Genomic DNA, 23,376 nt, shown 5'->3' on the forward strand with positions numbered 1-23,376 from the left:
TGTTCCCAATCTTTGCCTGTGGGAGGGGAGAGACCACGGCTTGCGGGGACACCAGGCGGAGGGCGCCGGAAAGGCTGCGCGGGAGGTGGGCTGGGCTGGGCAGGGCAGGAGACAGAGGCGTGGACACGCACAACCACACAGTCCCCCAAGAGGCTTGGTGGTTGGTGGGCTGGCGTCAGGGTTCAAAGTGTGCATGAATGGGGCCAGAGGAGGGAATGTGAGGGCAGGGAGGGTGTACAACGGAAGGAATCAATCTCGCGGTTTCGAGGTGGGAACAAACCTCGTCTCCCCCCCCACCCCCCCGCGTTTCCCTTCCTTAGTAAGGACGGTTTGGGGGCGGGTGGGGAAAGCGCGTCCTCGAAGCGCTCTCGCGCTCCCATTTCCCTCTCGGCACTCGCGCTCCATCGCCCCTCTACCACCCGAGAGGCTGACGATGGCTGCGAGTGGGGACGCGGAGCCTGGAGGGCGGGTCTCGACGCAGGTGTTGGATGGATCCGCTAGGCCGGGCTCGGCTGGCTGGCTGGCTGGCTGGCCCGGCCCCTCGCCCCCCGCCCGCCGCGCCGCCGCGCCTGGGGGGCGGGGCCGGGGCGCGCGAGGGTCCTCTGCACGCGGGCGGGCGGCGCGCGGCGCCTCGGTCTGGGGGAGCGCGGGGCGGTCTCCGCCGGCGTCGCGCGCGCTGTGTGTGAGCGGGGTTGCGCGCGCGCGCGCGCACTACAGGCGAGTGAGGGAGCGAGGAGCGGCCGGGTGTGAGAGTGTGTTTGGGGGTGGGGGCGAGTGTGTGTGTGTGTGTGTGTGGGAGTGTGTGTGGGAGTGCGTGTGGGAGTGCGTGGGAGTGGGGGTGAGGGACAGCCAGACCCACCGCGAGGCTGTGAGAAAGTGGGCGAGTGTGCGAGGGTGCCCGGCCTGGCTGCGGGAGCCGCGGTGGCGGAGGAGAAAGGAGGCGGCTCCCGGCATCCCGACCCCCTCCCCCTCCTCTCCTTCTCGGACTTCCAGCCAGCCTGCCCGGCAGCCCGCGGTTCCCTCGGAGGCCCCAGCCCGGCTCCGCTGGCCGAGAGCGAGGGAGGAGCCGCCGGAGCCAGGTGAGCGGTGCGATCGCTTCCCTCCCCCGGTGTAGTGGCGTGAGGCGGCGGCGCGCCCGCCGCCGCCCCCCCCAGCCCCTCCCCCAAATGGGCGACTGCGGCCTTAGGGACTCGGCGACGAGCAGGGGCTCGGCCGGGCGGGGCGCGCCGGGGGCCGGGGGGCTAGTGAAGCCCGGCGGGGGGGGGGGGGTCGCCCCGCCGCGGGGGGGCGGTGGGGAGCCCCGGCCCGGTCGGCGTGCTGGGAGGGGGCCGAGGTCGCCGGGTGCGTGTGACGGGTGAGAACTGCCGGGGGCAGGCGGCGTCCTCGGGCGTGAAGTGTGCTTCCCCCTGTTTGTGAGGGGGGTGTGGTAACCCTGGGAGTGCTCGTTGGAGTAGAACACGCGTTGTGCCAACCTGTCCTCCAGCGTGTGGTGATCGCTCCTGCCCCCGCTTCCATCAGACACATTCCTGTGGTGTGGCCGAGGGAGGAGGATGTGGTGTTCGTCCTGCACTTAGTATGGTTTAAATCCCATGGTTTCCTCCTTACGTGTGAAATTTTAGAGAGTGTGACAGTCCTGCCTCCTTTGCCTTTGGCAGAGCTCTGAGTAAGAATGGGGTGACAAATAACTGCTTGGCTCGTTCGATTTTTCTTTTTTTTAAGGCATTTGACCATGATGCAAACCTTGCCCCCCTCCCTTTAAAAAAAAAACAAACCCAAACTAGTTAGATAATAACTTCACATTTGCCTTACTAATGTGTCCTTATCTCAGATGGCAGATTTGTAATCCCAGTATTTTACCCCACTTGTAGGTGTGAATAGAGAGGGGGCGGTAATTGCATTCTATGAGTGAGGTTGTTAGGCTACCCGTGTTGACTGTAACTTCCGATGTGCATTCTTTTGGCGTGCTGTTATTTTCCCATTAATTACATAAATTGTTCTCACATCTTTGGGGAGTTGGATTAAATTCTAAACCTGAACGGAAAGTACGTGAGGCAGCCTAATATGGAAGACACTCTTTTTTTGTGGGCCTGGTGTTTATTGTATGTACCGAAGTTCTTAATTATTAAATGTAACCTTTTTAAAAAAAAATTTTTTTTTCAACGTTTTTTATTTATTTTTGGGACAGTGAGAGACAGAGCATGGACGGGGGAGGGGCAGAGAGAGAGGGAGACACAGAATCGGAAACAGGCTCCAGGCTCCGAGCCATCAGCCCAGAGCCCGACACGGGGCTCGAACTCACGGACCGCGAGATCGTGACCTGGCTGAAGTCGGACGCTTAACCGACTGCGCCACTCAGGCGCCCCAAATGTAACCTTTTAAAATTTAAATGCTATGTAAATTTCGTTAGGTCTTTAACACCATTGGGCAGTTGAAAGGTCATTTTTTTTTTTCCTGTTTCTTACAAAGAATTCACTGTCAGAATACTATAAGATATTCATTTGGAATGAAACACTCTGAAATTCCAGTCATGGAGATTGAACATTTATTTTCGAACTTCTAGAATGACCACCTCTAATTTTCAAAAATGACAGTCATAGTTAAATTTCTCTTCTAATGGTTGCTGTGTGTTATTTGGTCAGTATGTCAAAGGGGAGGAGGCCTATTTTTCTTTGGAGGTGATCTTTTGTTTATTCCTTTCTATCTTGGTTAGTGCAATGACTTTGCTTCTTTCATGTCAAAGATTTGGTTGTTAGTTTGGCAAGATGGCTGTTGATGTTTTCATCTTTCTCTGTCTCCTTTTTTTTCCTCTTGTTTTCTCTTGCCCCCACCAGGTGCCAGAGTCTGCTTGTTGGGGAGGGGGGGGCACTCTGATGCTGACAACGGGGAGCCAAGAACATCAAATCCAGTCACTAGAATCCCCCACTCATTGAAGGTCCATTTTTCTGTTCCCTCCTTTCCCCCTGCAGGGGGGGAAGGAGTTGTATGACTAACCTTTAGACTTTGGGCTACCAGCTAAAATTCCACTTAGTTGCTGGTGGATAGCTTTTAATTTTTTTTCATTTTCTTAGATTCATTGAGTGGCAACCAGAAATTTCCCTTTTTTTTTCTTTTCCTTCTCATTCAGTTCCTTTTCCCTCTCCACCAGGAAATCACAAGCAATGTTTTATACATCCCCTACCCCTTCTTAGCTGTATTATGAAGGCATACACTAAAGAGAACATGTTTTTACATAGGACCAATGAATGCCAGCCAGACTTCAGGCATTAGTGTGTTGGGGTACAGGATGAACCATGGCTAAAAAAAAATACCTCCCAATTCTTGTTTTCCTCAGTTTGTATCCACCTGGGATTACTGGGGTAAATCACTAGATTGATTTCTCAAAACTTCTCCCCTGTCTATGACCTGAAAGAACATAACACTGGAAGGATTTGGGGGAAGGGGAAAGAACAGGGCCAGTTGATGCACAGTTTGAGAAGTAGCTTTTATCATCTTCCTCTGGGGAGCGGGCATAGAGACTTAAACTGCATGAAAGTGGGTGGAGGAACGTAGGAACAACACGACAAGAGTGACAGAAAACCAAACGCAAGTAAGGAAGGGGGAGTTTGTATGTTGCTTACACCGTTTTGGGGGTTACTTAGTGCTGTGGATTTGTAGAGAGTTTATGGCAAGTTAGGTTACAGAGTAATCTCTGCAAGTGGGATTAAGTCATAGGCATATGGGGAAAGAGCTTTGAAATTATAATCTAATGTTATTTTAATGTCTGGGCATAGATTGTGATAGGAAGAATAAAAATATGTTAATGTTAACTGTACTGGCATACACAGTTGTTTCAAGAGAGGTCGAGTAGGAGAGATTAGGTACAGATATTGGGGAAACTGTCTTTCATTATTTGGGAGTCTTCCTTTTCGTCGTATTAGGGGCTGTTAAGAAATAATAACATACTACCCCCCAAAATATCTGTACATAATGTGTTTTAGATTTGTGCACAATATGTGCCTATGTACATATTAGATTTGCAGAAAAGGACTGACTTTCTGACTTCATGATAAATCATGCCATGCTGTTTTTTCAATGTTTTCTTTTCCAGTGTGTTTTTCCTTTCAAAATTGGCTTGGAGGACAAAAGCTACAGAGCTAGCCAGCTCTACTCCCTTAGAGCTTGGTCTGCATGGAACCCATCTGCTTATTTATTTATATTTTTTAACTGCTTTTACTGAAATTACAGGTTTTTTTTCCTTCTGACTTTTATTGTTAGCAAAGGTAATTATTTCAGGATGAGATGTATAATGGTGATGGAAAGTAGCATTAGGCTTGGGTTTTTTGTGTTTTTTTCCCCCCCAAATGTTTGTTTATTTTTGAGAGGGAGATGGTGCACGGGGTGGGGGCAGAATAAGAAGGGGACGGAGGATCTGAAGCAGGCTCTGCGCTAACAGCCAGATGTGGGGCTTGAACTCATGAACTGTGAGATCATGTCCTGAGCCAAAGTCAGACGTTCACCCAACTGAGTAACCCAAGCGCCCCATTGGGTTGTTTATTTATATGAGAAATTGAAAAGATAAATTATGAATTTTTGACAGTTATGTTTAGATCTTACGGGGTATGCATTTGCCTGCTATTAAATATTGAAAATAGCTGTGTTTTTTGATCCTGCCTTACGAATCAATATAACAGACCCCTTTAAAATAACTCCTAACCCCTAATGCTTAACATTTACCTGTCATAGATGAGGTTTTATGTTGCTTGCTGGAGATAATAGAGAATAAAATAAGGATTCTGTCTTCATGGAGTTCACAGTCTAATTTCATTGATCCTTGATTTTTTCATGTGGCAGTCTGTTCGCCCATCAGTGTCCGGAGGAGTCTGCTAGATTATTGTAAAATGTGTATCGATTTATGAATTGATAAAGTAACAAGTTTGTGTAAACATCGATATGCCAAATTAATTTTTACTTCCTTTCTTTCAAAAGTGGCAGCATATCACCAAGTTGTGACCAAGAAAAAAAAAATTTACAATTGTTGTACCACTATACTGTACACCTGAAACTAATACAACACCATATGTTAACTGGAATTAAAATAAAAACAAAATTTCAAACCTACCCCTTACTTAAATGTTTTTGCTCTGTTCAGCTCCTTTTCATTTCTTTCTCTCTCCCCTCTCCCTCCCCCCCTCCCTCCCCTCCCACCTCCTCCCTCCCCCTAACCTTTCCTGTTACTAGCTCTTGACTTCATGTTCTTAGCAATATAGAAATAAGGTCTCCAAATAGAATATGGATTTGCGATATTAGGTCACACTAGTTCTCTCTTACTGCTCCACTTTCCCATATTTGGCAGCATTTTAGACTTTGATAGTTTATCAGAAAACTACATTTTGGAAATATCTTGCAGGTTTGTCCAAACAGGAACTTTGAAATTTTTCCTGATTCATTGTGGTTTTTAATTGTTAGCTTATTCCTTTGACATGTGAATTAGTTAGCCATGTTTGTAAAACCTTCAACTTGAATATAGTAATATCTTCCCAACTCATTTTTCAAGGTAATGTCCAGAAAGAGAATTTAGAAGGAAGGCCCAACATTTAACATGTTAAACATGATGAACTTTTTTTTAAAATAAAGATCTTATTTATTTATTTATTTTGAGAGAGAGAGAGAGAGAGAGAGAGTGAGAGATAGCACATGAGCAAAGAGAGAGGAGGAGACAGAGGATCCAAAGCAGGCCTCACGCTGACACCGTTGAGCCTTGATGCAGGGCTCAAACTCATGAACCGTGAGATCGTGACCTGAGCCGAAGTCGGACACTCAACCCACTGACCCACCCAGGTGTCCCAATGTTTATTATTTTTATTTATTTATTTATTTATTTATTTATTTATTTATTTATTTTTTTGGATATTGTACTTTTTTTTTTTTTTTTTTTTTTATGAAATTTATTGACAAATTGGTTTCCATACAACACCCAGTGCTCATCCCAAAAGGTGCCCTCCTCAATACCCATCACCCACCCTCCCCTCCCTCCCACTCTCCATCAACCCTCAGTTCTCGGTTTTTAACAGTCTCTTATGCTTTGGCTGTCTCCCACTCTAACCTCTTTTTTTTTTTTTTTTTCCTTCCCCTCCCCCATGGGTTCCTGGTAAGTTTCTCAGGATCCACATAAGAGTGAAACCATATGGTATCTGTCTTTCTCTGTATGGCTTATTTCACTTAGCATCACACTCTCCAGTTCCATCCACGTTGCTACAAAAGGCCATATTTCATTTTTTCTCATTGCCACGTAATATTCCATTGTGTATATAAACCACAATTTCTTTATCCATTCATCAGTTGATGGACATTTAGGCTCTTTCCATAATTTGGCTATTGTTGAGAGTGCTGCTATGAACATTGGGGTACAAGTGGCCCTATGCATCAGTACTCCTGTATCCCTTGGATAAATTCCTAGCAGTGCTATTGCTGGGTCATAGGGTAGGTCTATTTTTAATTTTCTGAGGAACCTCCACACTGCTTTCCAGAGCGGCTGCACCAATTTGCATTCCCACCAACAGTGCAAGAGGGTTCCCGTCTCTCCACATCCTCTCCAGCATCTATAGTCTCCTGATTTGTTCATTTTGGCCACTCTGACTGGCGTGAGGTGATACCTGAGTGTGGTTTTGATTTGTATTTCCCTGATAAGGAGCGACGCTGAACATCTTTTCATGTGCCTGTTGGCCATCCGGATGTCTTCTTTAGAGAAGTGTCTATTCATGTTTTCTGCCCATTTCTTCACTGGGTTATTTGTTTTTCGGGTTTGGAGTTTGGTGAGCTCTTTATAGATTTTGGATACTAGCCCTTTGTCCGATATGTCATTTGCGAATATCTTTTCCCATTCCGTTGGTTGCCTTTTAGTTTTGTTGGTTGTTTCCTTTGCTGTGCAGAAGCTTTTTATCTTCATAAGGTCCCAGTAATTCACTTTTGCTTTTAATTCCCTTGCCTTTGGGGATGTGTCGAGTAAGAGATTGCTACGGCTGAGGTCAGAGAGGTCTTTTCCTGCTTTCTCCTCTAAGGTTTTGATGGTTTCTTGTCTCACATTTAGGTCCTTTATCCATTTTGAGTTTATTTTTGTGAATGGTGTGAGAAAGTGGTCTAGTTTCAACCTTCTGCATGTTGCTGTCCAATTCTCCCAGCACCATTTGTTAAAGAGGCTGTCTTTTTTCCATTGGATGTTCTTTCCTGCTTTGTCAAAGATGAGTTGGCCATACGTTTGTGGGTCTAGTTCTGGGGTTTCTATTCTATTCCATTGGTCTATGTGTCTGTTCTGGTGCCAATACCCCAATGTTTATTTTTGAGAGAGAGCACAACCAGGAGAGGGAGACAGAGACAGAGACAGAGAATCTGAAGCAGGCTCCAGGCTCTGAGCTGTTAGCACAGTGCTCAATGCTGGGCTCAAATTCACAAACCATGTGAAATCATGACCTGAGCCAAAGTCAGATGCTTAACTCACTGAACCATCCAGGTGCCCCTAGATTTTATTTATATTTTCAAAGTAATTTTTGTACCCAGTGTGGGTCTTGAACTCACAACCCCAAAATCAAGAGTCAAATGCTCTACTGACTGAACCAGCCAGGTGCCTCTAAACATGAGCTCTGAGTAAGCCATACTACCCTTTGAGTCTCAGGAAGACTTTGAAAATTTTGTGCCATGTTCCAGAAAGAGATACATTGATTTAACATTCCTGTGTTAAGTGAAATCATTAGAAGTTTTATTTGGGTTGCTGAGAACTTTATTTGTGAGAAAACTTTATTTAAAGTTTACTCATTTTGAAAGAGAGAGAGTGGGAGTGTGGGAAGGGCAGAAAGAGAGGGAGAGAGAATCCCATGTAGACTCTGCTGTCAGCACAGAGCCCGATGATCCATCTCGCAAACCGTGAGATCATGACCTAAGATGAAATCAAGATACAGACGCGTAACTGGCGGAGCCATCCAAGCACCCCTTGACATGCTTTTTAAAAAAAGATTTTTTAAGTATTCCCTATACCCAAATGTGGAGCTCGAACGTAGGAACCCAGAGATCAAGAGTCATATGCTCTACCAACTGAGCCAGCCAGGGGTACCATTCAGAGAAAACTTTTTTTTAAAAGTTTAGTTTTGTACACCACACCATTTTTATATAACAGACTGTTAAATTACCTGTAGCTTTGAATAACAAAGCTTTGAATAACAAAGCTACAGGTAATTTAAGTAAAGGTAACATAATTTTCTGATCTTTTAGTTGAATATATGTAAATATGCTTTTTAATTTGCTCATGATGTTTGTTTTTCTCCAGTTTTCTTTTTATTGTGGTAAAATATACAGCATAAAATTTACCTCCTTAATCATTTTTTTAGGTACACAGGTTAGTGATATTAATTATATTCATATTCTTATGCAACTATCTACCGTATTCATTTCCCGAACTCTATATATTGCAGAACTGAAACTGTATACCCATATAACTAACTCCTCATTCTCCCAACACCCCAGCCTGTGGCAACCACCATTCTACTTTCTGTGGATTGACACATTATATATTTTACATACTGGTGCATAATGTCCTCCAGGTTTATCCGTGTAGCAGCATGTATTGGAATTTAACTCCTTTTTAAGGCATTGTATGTACACACTGTATCTTATATATTCATCTGTCAACCGAAGGCTTGGGTTGCTTCCACCTTTTAGCTGTTGTAATGCTGCTATGAACATGTGTATGAAGATTCTTCTTTGAAGACTCTGTTTTCAGTTCTTTTGGTTATATACCTACAACTAGAATTACTGGATCATACAATATTTCTATTTTTATTTTTTTGAGGAACTGCCATACTATTAAAAATATTTTTTTTAATATTTATTTATTTTTGAGAAAATGTGAGGGACAGAGCATGAGCAGGGGCGGGGCAGAGAGAGAGGGAGACACAGAATCTGAAGCGGGCTCCAGGTTCTGAGCTGTCAGCCCAGAGCCCGATGCGGGCTTGAACTGATGAAAGGTGAGATCATGACCTGAGCCGAAGTTGGATGCTTAACCGACTGAGCCACTCAGGTGCGCCTGCCATACTATTTTTAATAGCAGCTGCACCATTTCACATTCCAGCCAACAATTTTCAAGGCTTCAGGTTTCTCCACATTCTCCCCAACATTTGTGATTTTTTGTTTTTTGACAGTAGACCTCCAGTGTGTGCGAGTTAATTATTTGGTTTTGATTTGTGTTTTCCTAATGATTAGTGATGTTGAGCATCTTTTTTTGTGATGTTTTATTATCACATCCTTTTTAAAAAGCTCTGTGAGGGCTGGGAGTATGTCTATTTCGTTTACCATGATATTTTAGAGTGCATAGTAGGCACTGAAATACTAATTTTTAAATTAAATGTATTTAATCGAATACTTAGTGTTTTTAGCATTTAGATTCTTAATTGATCTGAGATTATGACCGGTGTTTGACTTTGAACAGTTTTCTTTTTTTTTTGAGAGAGGGATATAGAAATACTTCTCCAGGGATGTTGTAAAAATAAATGTAAAAGTGAAATGATGAAATGTAAGATGATGATCTTGTTAGTGTAAAAAGAAACTGCCTCTTATCATCGATACCAATACTTACTGGTATTTTAATGTCAAGGGAATATTTCAATGTCAAGGGAATATTTTCATACAAAAATTTTAATGTCAAGGGAAAATTTTCCTATAAGATTTGACCAAGGTATGATAGACTATACTTGTTAAGGTAAGGTTTTATGGCCTATAATAAAGAATTCCCAGATATCATTTACATAAGCAAAAAAGGTAGTAGGTAGTCCAGGGTCACAGCACTACACAGTTGTCAGGCATTCAAGTTTTAACATGTCGCTGTGTTTTTCCTAGGGTTCACTTTTCACTCCTGTCTTCATAGTCCAGGTGGTTGTTAGAGCTGTAGCCATAACACTTACATTCCAGGTAGGGTGGAGGAAGGGCCAAGGAATAGTGTAGTATACCTCTTAAGTATGTGTTCTGAAAATTTCAGTGCAGTACTTTCACTCAGCTCTTATTGAGTAAAATTTACTTATATGATCACATCTAGTTGTAAGAAAGCCTAGAGAATATAGTCTGTTCGTTACATGGCATTGTGCTTAGCTAGATATTGGATATCTTATTACTAAGGAGTCATTAGAAAATGGATATTGGGAAGGAAGTGGCAGTCTGTGCCATGGAGTGTGGAATTTGAATTCACTCGGCTTTACCACTTAACTTCTTGGCTAGAACGAATTCAGCTAACAAATGAAGACAGTAATGCACCAAAGGGATGGTTGTGAGGATTGAATGAGAAGATACAAATAAATCGCCTACCATGGTATAATGTGGGTTTTTAAAAATATTTATCCAAATTCCTTTCATTGTCTTTAGGTATGGTAGAAAAAAGTAGAAAGAAATCAGAAAACCTGAATCTTAGTCCTGGCTCCGTTATTGTGATAAGCTCATGATAACTTAAACGGTCAGGCTGTTTCTTTAAAATGGGAAGATATATGTGTGTATTCCTCACGTAATTACATGCAGATTAGATTAGAAAATATATGTGGAATGTGTTTCATGAGCTGTAAATGGAGAATAGTTTTAACCTTATCTGTGTGCATTATTTTGCCTTTGTCCTGCACATGTTTCTTTGTATGAGGAAAGGGAATTTGTAGGCACTTGTCTATATATTTCAAAGTGTTGCCTTTTCTTACCTTCATTGGTTTTTCTGTTTCATCACTCATTTTTTTTTTCAGTCTTTTGATAAAGGGATCTTCTTGAGATTGGGTAGGAAAATCATTGCCCTCTCTTTCCCCCCATAATCACATATGTAGCTTAAAAAAAAAACAGTATCATAGGTAATTACAAGCGCTATAAAAAGGAGAGAATGTGAATGAGTGTGTCATGTAACCTTTAGGAACTTATTGGTTTGCTCTATTTTTGAGGTATATCCTTTTCAATATAAGGAGGGGGTTGTGAGGGCTATCATACATTTCTTTTCTGTCATAGCTAAAGACAACTTTGATTAATATCTAGCCTTTTGCTCCTACTTTCAAAGCATTCCGGTCTGCCTTAAAGTTAATGTGGCAAAGAACATGGCATTTTCTATAAACTCAGAACACCTAAACAGTGATCTTATTTTATGTGGCATCTTAGGTAAAGGATGAGATTTTATAGGAACTATCCAGATTTCAGAGGGACATTTTTTAAGAGATTATTTATTGATGAACATTGTTAGTGAGTAATGGGGTAATTGGACTAAGACTATTATTTGGTTATTTCTGAGACTCTTCTGAGGTTTTCAAGTTACCATTCAGTCGTTTTCTGTACCTTAATAAGAGCTACAAAAATCACCTCCTATCCCCAAATGGTATGGTTCTTCCTTTTCACCCTTCCTTTTTTTTAAAGGTTTTATTTATAATTTTTTTTTATTAACAAGGTTTCTTTTTAATGTTTATTTATTTTTGAGAGAGAGAGAGAGAGACAGAGTGTGAGGTGGGGGAGGGACAGAGAGAGAGGGAGACACAGAATCCAAAGCAGGCTCCAGGTTCTGAGCCCGATGCAGGACTCGAACTCAAACTGGGAGACCATGACCTGAGCTGAAGTCCAGATGCTCAACCGACTGAGCCACCCATGCATACTCTTTTAAAAATTCATCTTATAGCACTGACAGTATAAAAAAAAAATTAATTACAACATACTGTGATAATTACCAGAATATGTGTATAATAAGATAATGTAGATTCATGGAGTTAGGATGATTTTTATGAGTCAGAAAAATTTAACAGATGTATTAACTAGTGAGCCAGTATTTACTAAGGTAGGCTTAGGATGTATATTCTAAGCAAAAGGAAGCATGAGAGAATACAATGTGTTCAGGAAATTGGTAAATGAGAGAGAAGAGAGGGTAGAAGATTAGTTTGGAGGTGTTTTTAGGTGCAAAATGTTGCATGTACTGGGGATGAATAGGAAATTCAAGTGGTATTTAGAAAATAGAATTACTGTTGTAATTGTATGTTTACGTAGTGAAGAAAAATAGAAGAAAATGATGCCAGAGTTTCTGAATTAAATGCTTAAATTAGGATGAGTATATCCGGCAGTATTCTTCTGAGAAACAGAACCGGTAAGAAATTGTATACATGTGGAGGGAGAGGGATGTACGGAGGGAGGGAAGGAGAAAGGGGGGAAAGAGAGAAAGAAGGAAATAGAAATTAACTTTAAGGGATTGGTTAGTGTGATTGTGGCACGTCTGAAATTTGTAGGGCAGACCAATGGGTTAGAAACTCAGGCAGGAACCTCTGTGTTAATGTGTTGATGCAGAGTTCCTTCTCTTGGAAACCCTTTTTTGTTGTTCACACCTTCCACTGATTGGATGGGGTCCACCCATGTCATAGAGGGTAATTTCCTTCACTCAGAGTCGACTGATTATATAAACTTTAATCATATTTCCAAAGTACCTACATAGCTACATGTAGACTAGAATTAGACCAAACGAGGCACCATTGTCTAGCCAGGCTGACGCATAATATTGAACTATTAAAATGGGAATTCAAGGTGTTTAGGTATGTGAATAAAAAAACTTCAGAATTTTACTTGCTCAACTGAGGCAATGTTTGTGGCATTTAGTTAGGGATGCCTACTAAGCAGATTGAAATAGGATCTCAAATACAGTTGAGAACTCCAGGTTGGAAAGATATTTAGTGGGTCAATGATACATTCAGATTTTAATGATAATAGTTGAAGCCTGGCTGAGGATGAAATTTCTAGAGAAAGGAGTGAAGGGTTTAAGAAGGAAGCCCTGGGGATTATGTACAGAGAAAGCATCCCCCCTCCCACAACCCCTCCAGCAACCCTCTGTTTGTTCTCTATGTTTAAGAGTCTCTTTATGTTTTGTCCCCCTCCTTGTTTTTATATTATTTTTGCTTCCCTTCCTCTAACCTTTATTCTTTTTCAGTCTTTAGATTCTAAGTTCATATGCTGTGTCTTATCTGGAATAAATGATTTTCCTTGTAGTAAGAGGTGCCTTAAGGTCTTCAAATGGTAGATTGATATTTTTGCTTTTTTCCTAGCAAAATAATTAACATTGGGAAGTGGCTTCATGAGAAAAATGAATGATGCACTTTATTTATGATTCCCATGTAATTAGCCTTGCCTGTACAATTGACAGATGGCAGTATATTTTTTTATTGGTTTGTATATCCAGAAGTTTGCATGGGAAAACTATCTCTAATATAAAACTAAAATTTCACTGTTGAATATCTCTTTATTGAAAAAAAAAAACAACTGTTTTTGTAGTTACTCAGTAGCATTTATTCTATATCTGATATTTGTATATCATTTTCCTTGATACTGTGGGAGAAATAAATCGAGGACAGGAATTAGTTGATCTGAATTTACATTCTAAGAGCAGAAATACTATATTCTTTTGTATATGTGGACATTTACAAATGCTGTGTTTATCTTAACACTGTTGGAGAATAAACTCTTTTTTAAAGTATTTTTTTAAAGAGAAATAGAGAGTGAGCTGGGGAGGAGAGGGAGGGAGACAGAGAGTCCCAAGCAGGCTTCACACTGTCAGTGCAGAGCCCAGTGCTGGACTCTAACTCATGAACTGTGATATCATGACCTGAGCTGAAACCAAGAGTTGGGACACTTAACTGACTGAGCCACCCAAGTGCCCTTAAACTCTTTTCTAATAGTAAGTAACCAAACTTAACTCCTTTAAATGTCAGGGGGAATAAAGGAACCATTTTATTTTACAAGGGACTCTTTTCTGACATTTAAAATAGTGAATGTAATCACAAAAAAAATTGTTTTTTAAGGACTCAGGACTATCATTTTATTTGTGTACTTTTGGTCTTCTGACCTCTGTAGATTTATCATAACGCTTTTGATTTATCAGCAGTTTTGTTTTTCTTTTTCCCCTCATGTTTATGGATGGGAGAAATAGATATGTTGGAAGAGACCCTGGCCTACTGGTCTCTGCCTGGCCCACAGGAATGTTTTGGAGGTCTCCCAGAGCAGGAGGGCCAGTGTGAGGGTTGGGAAGGGGAGAGAATGAAAGCAAAGCTTTTGCCTTGGTGGTTGGACAATCTTTTCCTGATTGTTTCCTGGTTATTGTTAGATGTGAATCTCAGTGGAGCAGCCTGATAAAGGCAAGCGACCCTGGGTACCTGGGGACCACCAGTGGCCCCTTAACCTGTCGAAATAAAAGTGGACCATTCGGTTGAGGAGAGGTTGTGTTCTTTCTTTCTCTGTCAGTGAACTAGACTTTGGAGATTACTATGAAATTATACTGGATAAAAAATTGGACAGGTGTCACTTGAAAATACCAGTACCAGTGGAACAGTAAGTGACAAGCTAGAGTTTAAGCTTACTTGCCCTTTTCAAACTGGGAATGTCATGTACTTGGTATACAGAAAGAATATTTTGGAACACAGTGTGTCATACCTCTGTGATTCTTTACATGAAAAGCAAGACATGACATGAGAATCTTTTGAAGCTGATAAAATATATTCCATATGAACAAAGATACTTTGGTGCAGGGCAAGGTGATGATCCCCAGATCTTGCCATATTAACTGCCTCTAGGTGGGCTTTGAGGAACCACAACCATTGACATTGATGTTGGACCTTTTCAAGATAGTGTCTGCCTCTTTCACAGAGTCTTCTGCAGGGTGAGAACATTCTTCTAGTTCCAGATATGGGGGTGCAAGTATTCTCTGTGAAAGGATATAGTCCCAGTTGTGGCAAATGATGAGATCTCTAGGCTTGCTTCCAAATCATGAAGGCAGAGAGGGAACACCATTTTCTTTGTTAGAAACCCAGGATCGAGAGGATTTAGGGTTCATTAAAAAAAAAGGAAAAAAATGAAAGGAGATGGGGAGGCTAATCTGAACTTTCATGTGTTGGTTGCATACCAGTGTAGAAACACTCAAAGATTACGCAAGGATATCAGAGCTGCAGCCATGAAGATGGAGCCAGATGCTCATGTGCATCATCTGTCAGGAGTTGCTGCATAACTATGTGAGATTGCAGGCCTGGAGTGCTTTTATTATCTGATGATACAATCCTTGAAAACACCATATTGTCTTACTATTGGCCTGGGAAGTTTCCACAAGTTGACATATCAATATTGGCAGAACAGTCCTGCTTCCCAGTTGCCAGTGGCTATACCATCTTATCCTGATTTCTGTTGGGGCCACAACTGCTGTACTCATTCAGTACAATTTCATGTGGTGAAATTTAGTCATATTGGCAAACAGATGATGTTCAAGAACTAAGTGTAAGGGATGGAACCAAGATGGGCTTTGGAATAATGGAGGTCATTGACAGGGTGTTTCAAAAACTATCCAGTCTTAGGATCATTTTTATAGCGCCTATCTCAAGGAAAACTGGGGATCTCTACATTAGGTACCCTAGTGCAAATTTTTTTTGGTGGAGCTTTTCCTCTGATTGAGACTTCCTAGTGACCACATCTTCCTATTGTGTAAGTTGAATTATTACTACATCTAGCCTAAGGCTTGAAAGGGTATGTTCTTGACCACAGCTGTGGAACAGGTGCACAGGGGGCTAGGAGGTTGTGGGCATCGGGCATCCCCTTTGCTGGTTAGTTGGGTCTTGGCCTGATGCATCACCATAACTGAGAGCTCTTAACTTTTCTTTTCCTCAGCTACAAGTCACAACTATTGTGCTTCTCATTTTATTTTATTCTTTCCCTGCTTTCCTGTGATTGATGCCTTTGAGACCCCATGTTGTGGGGCACATGGGTGAGTGCAGCGCAGGTATGGCAGGCCAAGGTTTGGCGTGCTGGCGTGTGTGTGTGTGATGGTGCTTCTGGCTCGTGATATTCTAGTCTTATTGTGTGCATTCAGGCGGAGACCCTGGAGAGTGTGTGAATGGTGCATGAGGGGCTACTTTCAGTTGCTGTGACGCTGGAAGCTGTCAATATGTATGGCTTTTGCTTCCTCTAGTTCTTATCCTTGTCTTTTTTTCTGTTAGATTTGCTGTGTCATCTGGGGTGGTATTAGGATTTTTTAAATTTTTAGTAAGCTCCATGCCCAACATGAGGCTTGAACTAACGACCCTGAGATCAAGAGTTGCATGCTTTACTGACTGAGCTAGCCAGATGCCCCAGTAATTTTATTTTTGAAAAAAGTTTTTTTTTTTTGTTGGGGTGCCTGGGAGGCTCAGTTGGTTGAGCGTCCAACTCTTGATTTCAGCTCAGGTCACTATCCCAGGGTCATGGGATTGAGCTGAGCCCCATGTCACACTCTGTCTTGGGCATGGAGCCTGCTTCAGATTGTTTTTCTCCTCCTCTGCCTCTCTCCCTTGCATACATTCTGTCTCTAAAATAAAAAAAAAATTAAAATAACGCTTAAAAAGAAAGGCTTTTTGTTGAAATAACCTGTTAATGTTTGTTAGTAAAGCTTTAAAGTTAGTAAAGCTAACTTTTTGCTTCTTCTCAGGAAAATAATTTTCAGCTTTTGTCTTGCTCATGATGCAAGCTCTTGCCCATGATACAAACTCTGAGAAGCAGCACTGTATTTGTGGAAGAAAGTCCTTTTTTGTATTACAGTAAACAATCTGTATTTGTTTAAAAAAAAATTCTATTTAAAGTAAGCATAAAAACATTGAGTAAGAGCATGCTGTCCTCTGACTGAAATAAATTTGAGCGAATGGACCCCAGCATTTATTTCGGCTATTTAAAGTTTTTTTTCCACAGTCTCAAATTACTCTGATTAAAGTTGTTACATGAGTGACTTCAGTGTTGATACTCATCTAATAACATAGGTGTTACTATCTCATTTAAAAAACATTCCTATAAATATGTTAGTGATAAAATATACATACATATGAGAAAATAAGGGAAGAAAATTGAATAAAAAAACTACAGTTACGTGAACATGTATAATGGAGTTTATCGTGATGGGAGATACGGGGATATGATATACTAATGATTACAACCTTGTCTATTTTATATCAAGGTATTTGCATTTTGGGTGGGGTAAATCAGTCAAAAGTAGATGATCAGATAAAAGTATAATGCTAGATTATATATAATACAGGGAATGGCATTGAGTATATAATATTGAAAATGGCACTTTTATTTTTTTTAATTTTTTTTTTTTTAAATTTTTTTTTTCAACGTTTATTTATTTTTGGGACAGAGAGAGACAGAGCATGAACGGGGGAGGGGCAGAGAGAGAGGGAGACACAGAATCGGAAACAGGCTCCAGGGTCTGAGCCATCAGCCCAGAGCCCGACGCGGGGCTCGAACTCACGGACCGTGAGATCGTGACCTGGCTGAAGTCGGACGCTTAACCGACTGCGCCACCCAGGCGCCCCTAATTTTTTTTTTTTTTAATGTTTATTTATGAGAGAGGGAGAGAGATAGAGCATGAATGAGGGAGGGACAGAGAGGGAGACACAGAATCCAAAGTAGGCTACAGGCTCTGAACTGTTAGCGCAGAGCCCGTTGCAGGGCTCGAACTCATGGACCGTTAGATCATGACCTGAGCTGAAGTCGGACGCTTAACCAATGGAGCCACCCAGGCGCCCCTAAAAAATGGCACTTTTATTAAGTGACCTGCTGTAATTATTAAACTGCAGTGCTTCCCCAGTGGAAGGGGGAGAAATTTTGTTTTGGGAGGTGGTGAGTTTCTACATTTCTAGTGTTGTAAAAGTTTTGATTTTTTTTTTTTTTTTAATTTTAGATAGAGTGCATGAGTGGGAAGGGGACAGAGAAGGGGGGAGAGAGAGAGAGAGAGAGAGAGAGAGAGAGAAAGAGAAAGACAGAGGCAGAGACAGAGACAGAGACAGAGACAGAAAATTCTTGCCTAGCTTGGAGTCTGACATGGGGCTTGATCCCATGACCCTGGGATCATGACCTGAGCCAAAATCAGGAGTTGGATGCCTGACTGGGCCATCCAGGCACTCCTTTTACTATATTTTTTAAAGTAATCTCCATGCCTGATATGGGGCTCAAACTCATAACTTCAGGATCAAGAGTCACACACTAGTGACTGAGCCAGCCAGGTGCCCCAAGTATATTTTCTTTCTTTCTTTCTTTCTTTCTTTTTCTTTCTTTCTTTCTTTCTTTCTTTCTTTCTTTCTTTCTTTCTTTCTTTCTATTTTTTTTAAAACAGGAAGAAATAAAATTTAATTTCATATATATGGGAGATGCATAAAGACATGAAATTCCTTAGGTAGAATTCTTTATTTACCCTGTGTGTGTATTTGGTCTTTGTCTAGAAAGAATCGTCATTCAGGAGGAAATAATCCAGGAAAAGGAAGAACAAGCAGATCAAGATGTGTAGCTCTGTGGCGGCCAAGTTGTGGTTTTTGACTGATCGTCGAATCAGGGAAGACTATCCCCAAAAAGAGATTTTACGAGCATTAAAGGCCAAATGTTGTGAGGAGGAACTGGACTTCAGGGCTGTGGTGATGGATGAAGTAGTACTGACAATCGAGCAAGGAAACTTGGGTAAGTCTATACTAAATAATTTTATGGATTTTTTTTCTTAGAATATGTTGAATCCACATTTTCTAGGAATAATTTGGATGAAGGAATTGTTAATAGCTTTACATTGCAATCATCTGATCTTAAAATGTAGCATATTTTATGGAAGAAATGGAAACCCCGGAATTAATTGAACCTCTTATGTTATTTTTATTTTAATGTTTATTTTTGAGAGAGAGACACACATGCATAGAGCGTGAGTGAGGGAGGGGCAGAGAGCGAGGGAAACACAGAATCCGAAGCAGGCTCTAGGCTCTGAGCTGTCAGCACAGAGGCCGACGCAGGGCTCGAACTCACGAACCGTGAGATCATGACTGGAGCCAAAGTCCATGACCTGAGCTGAAGACGGACACAAAACCGACTGAGCCACTCAGGTGACCTGAACCTCTTAAGATATTATTTAGGAAATAGTTGGGAGAGAAATTAAAGAAAATCTACTTGTTTTTCCCCATTATTACTGTCTTCTAATTTTAAAATACGTTGTTTATAAGGTGCTCCTGAGAGAACTTGTACTTCATGGGATAATTCAGTAATGAATTTAGTAAATTCATCAAATTCCACATGTGATTCTTATTTTCTTTTTTTCTAAAAACTTCAGAATATTGACTACTTTTTAAAAAATGTTTATTTATTTATTTTGAAAGAGAGAGAGAAGGAGAATGTGAGTAGGGGAGGGGCAGAGAGGAGAGCATCCCAAGCAGGCTCCATGTTGCCACCGCAGAGACCAACGCTAGGCTCAGTGTCTCACAAACCGTGAAATTATGACCTGAGCTGAAATCAAGACTTGGATGCCCAACTGATTGAGTCACCCAGGCATTCCTTTTCTTTCTTTATAAAATATTTTATACATATAGTATATAATACACCGTTTGTTTCTCTTCACTGGATAAAAGTGTCTGAATAATTTGACTCAATTGGTGATAAGTCTAGTATTTATAATTCTGTATTTCATATTTGTTTTAGGGTTACAAGAGGATATCTTAGAAACAGAATTCTTTAGGACTGACTTAGGAATCTTTACGTCTTTACTCTGGAAAGTTATGACTTGTAGGTCATTTCTGTTAGGGAGCATTATATGGTGGCATATACGTGCCATTTTGGATTAACTTTTAGAAGACTAGACATAGTTTAGTGATAGTATTCAGTAAAGATATGAGACAAACACTTAAAACAGATTCTATGTTACTTAACTTGCTTCGAGACTATAATCATAATGAGAACATGTGTTTTCATCAAAAAAATGGAGGGAGATGGTTATTGTGAGAACTAATAATATACAGAATATAAATCTGCTATTAGGGTAATTTCATTTGTAGGCTAGTTAATAGATCCCAGAGTCTTGCCTGATGAATAACATGATACTGTAGATTTAAGTAGGTAAAATCTCTTAGCAAACAGTTGCTCTTTACTCTCTGTCCTTTAACATTTATTCCATTCACTTTACCTTTTTACAGTTATTGTTGCTTTGGAAATAACTTCTTTAGAACTGAACTGTTTCCAGATTGTTTCACTGGAGTGTTTTAGTTACTACCTTTATAAGAAAGATGCACATTATTTTATTTTTGGTCAATTTTCTTTAAATGTATATACATAGGTCCAACACTTATTCAGATTCTGGATTTGGGATAGAGCCTGTTTCATTCTTTCATAAATATAATTTGAGCACTTACTATGTGCTAATTAATTGGTATGGTATGCAAAATGAGACATAGTCCCTATATTCTAAAGGCCAAGATTAACATTAACATCAATCAAGTGATCACACATATTAGTGTAAAATCATTATAACTTTGGTAAATTATAAAAGGAATGGATATCACTTTGCACCCCCCTGCCCTCTAGCTAGCTATGACAGATACATCCTGAACAAATCCGGGCAAATCTTTTCTTTAAAATTCAGAATCTATCACATGCTTTTATAACTTACAGGTTTTTCAACAAAATTGCATATACAGTTGTTGAAATTGGATTCAGAAATCTGGACAGAGTATTGTGTTAGGAGCCATGCTCTTGAAGTATGTGTGAGAAGGCCAGTGTACATAGGTCACTAAACACATAAACCGCAGGCTTATGGTGTATGTCTCTGTTTTAAAGGTTGGAAAACCAAAGGCTGCCTTTCCAACAGTCCTCTGAAGTCAGGGTTTCTTATTAGACCAAGCTTCTGTCACATAGACCTATTACTACAAGATGTGGGAAATGCAAATGGACATCTCTGTTCTAATACCTTTCATAGGTTGAAAAATATCTAAGATTGGGGTACCTGGGTGGCTTGGTCCGTTGAGCGTCCGACTTTGGCTCAGGTCATGATCTCATGGTTCATGAGTTCAAGCCCTTCGTCAGGCTCTGGTTTGACAGCTCAGAGCCTGGAACCTGCATCAGATTCTGTGTCTCCCTCGCTGTCTGCCCCTCCCCTGCTCACACTCTGTCTCTCTTTGTCTCTCTCTATCTCAAAAATAAATAAACATTAAAAATTAAAAAAAAATATCTAAGGGGCGCCTGGGTGGCGCAGTCGGTTAAGCGTCCGACTTCAACCAGGTCACGATCTCGCGGTCCGTGAGTTCGAGCCCCGCGTCGGGCTCTGGGCTGATGGCTCAGAGCCTGGAGCCTGTTTCCGATTCTGTGTCTCCCTCTCTCTCTGACCCTCCCCCATTCATGCTCTGTCTCTCTCTGTCCCAAAAATAAATAAACGTTGAAAAAAAAAAATTAAAAAAAAAATATCTAAGATTGAAAACCATTGTTCTTGGTTTTTTGTTTCCTACTGGACACTCTTTGTTCTCAACTGTCACTTCAGGCCAGTGGGACAAGATTGAACTCACTTCTTCCCCATGAAGCTATCTTATTTCAGCTTTTCGGTTTGTATTTTGTCCTTTGCCCTGGTATTACTGTTAACATATCTTTTGTTTTAAACATGTAGTTTTTAAGTTTATTTACTTATATTTAGAGTAGGTATTTGAATAGAGATGTCCATTGCATTTGCCACATCTTGTAGTAAGAGGTCTGTGAGAAGGGCGTAAGTGAGAACAAGAGAGGAGCAGAGATAGGGGAGAGAATCCCAAGCAGACTCTGCCCTGTCAGTGCAGAGTTTAATGCAGGGCTCTATCCCACAAACCAAGAGTAGGACACTTAACTGACTCAGCCACATGTGTGCTTTTCTGTTTTATTCTTTTTTTTTTTTTTTAATTTTTTTTTTTTCCAACGTTTATTTATTTTGGGGATAGAGAGAGACAGAGCATGAACGGGGGAGGGGCAGAGAGAGAGGGAGACACAGATTCGGAAACAGGCTCCAGGCTCTGAGCCATCAGCCCAGAGCCCGACGCGGGGCTCGAACTCACGGACCGCGAGATCGTGACCTGGCTGAAGTCGGACGCTTAACCGACTGCGCCACCCAGGTGCCCCTCTGTTTTATTCTTAAGAGCCATTTCTGCCACAAAATTTTCTTGCTTTTTCCTTCTAAATGACAATTGTTCTGCTTTTCAGTATCCTAAGTCAAGCTGTTAATGGCCCCAAGTTTAAACGACTGCAACATTCCTATAGCCTATAGCTCGTTATCTTTCACTACAGTGTTTCCTCTCTAGCTCTTTCTCATTCATTAAACACCAGTTTTATCATCTTTCTAAAAACCTTCAGAAACCCTATTTCCAAGCACTGTTCAATCTATTTTATTTTTAAGGCTTATTTAAAAAAATAAATGAGTGGGGGGAGGGGCACAGAGAGAGACACACACAGAATCCCAAGCAGGCTCCAGGCTCTGAGCTGTCAGTACAGAGCCTGACGTGGAGCTCGAACCCATGAACCATGAGATCATGACCTGAGCTGAGGTCAGACGCTTAAGCAACTGAACTATCCAGGCGCTCCAGGGCTTTTTATTTTTTATTTGTATTATTTATTTATTTTTAAAATTAATGTATTTATTTTGGGGGGGGAGGGAGAGAGAGTGCGCGAGAGGGAGCAGGAGGGGCAGAGTGAGGGAGACAGAGGATCCGGAGAGGGCTCCTCACTGACAGCAGAGAGCCCAATGTGGGGCTCAAACTCATGAATGTGAGATCATGACTTGAGCCAGTTTACTAAGCATACTTTTCCATGTCCACTGTTTATAGCATAAATGTTACCACATGCGCAACAATAAGACCCAGCTTCACAGCCGGTAGGATGCTCTAATGACAAAGAGACAACATGTGTTGGCAAGAATATAGAGAAATTGGAATTCTCCTGCATTGCTAATGGGAATGTAAAATGGTGCAGTCCCTTTGGAAAACAGTTTGGCAGTTCCTCTAAAGGTTAAACATACAGCTACCATAGGATCCATCCCACTCCTGCATGGAATGACAACGTATGTTTGGAAGAATTCACCAGTGAAAACATCTGGTTCTGAGCTTTTCCTTGTTCGGAGACTTTGGATTACTGATTTAATAGGTCTGTTCAGATTTTTTATTTCTCAATGATTCAATTTTAGTAGGTTGTAGGTTTCTAGGAATTTATTCATTTTTTCTAGGTTATCCAATTTGTTGGTGTATAATTGTTCATAGTTGTCTCATGATTACTTTTATTTCTTTGGTGCCCATTGTAACATTTTCTTTCATTTCTGATTTCTTATTTAAGTCTCTTTCTTTCCCTTTTTAGTCTAGCAAAGGGTTTGTTAATTTATTAATCTTTCCAAAAATCCAAGTTAGTTTTGTTGATTTTTATTTTATTTTTCTCCTTTTTATTTTGGTTATTTGTGTTCTAATTTCTTTTTTTAGTTAATTTTTTCTTGAAAGAGAATACAAACAGGGGAGAGAGAGAGAGAGAAAATCCCAAGCGCTCACAGCGCAAAGCCTGATGTGGGATTCGATCTCACAACTGTGAGATTATGATCTGAGCTGAAATCAA

At 41.0% G+C, this 23,376-nt stretch overlaps 1 protein-coding gene across 4 annotated transcripts in view; it reads left to right on the top strand.

Annotated features, from left to right (window-relative positions):
• The first annotated feature begins 770 nt into the window (after window positions 1–770).
• RIMKLB (ribosomal modification protein rimK like family member B) overlaps window positions 771–23,376 on the top strand; it is a 70,879-nt gene continuing 48,273 nt past the window's right edge. For 3 of the 4 annotated variants that reach the window (XR_007154116.1, XR_007154117.1, XM_047867767.1), the window contains exons 1-2: window positions 772–1,079; window positions 18,240–18,471. Coding sequence is in view for 2 of the 4 variants with exons in the window: in XM_047867767.1 (XP_047723723.1) it covers window positions 18,297–18,471 (175 nt within the window). In the remaining 2 variants the exon portion in view is untranslated. Of the gene's footprint in view, window positions 1,080–18,239; window positions 18,472–23,376 lie in introns of all 4 variants that reach the window. The other variant, XM_047867768.1, reaches the window with a different exon arrangement.

The sequence above is a fragment of the Prionailurus viverrinus genome, chromosome B4 (assembly GCF_022837055.1).
Source record: "Prionailurus viverrinus isolate Anna chromosome B4, UM_Priviv_1.0, whole genome shotgun sequence".
Lineage (NCBI taxonomy): Eukaryota > Metazoa > Chordata > Mammalia > Carnivora > Felidae > Prionailurus > Prionailurus viverrinus.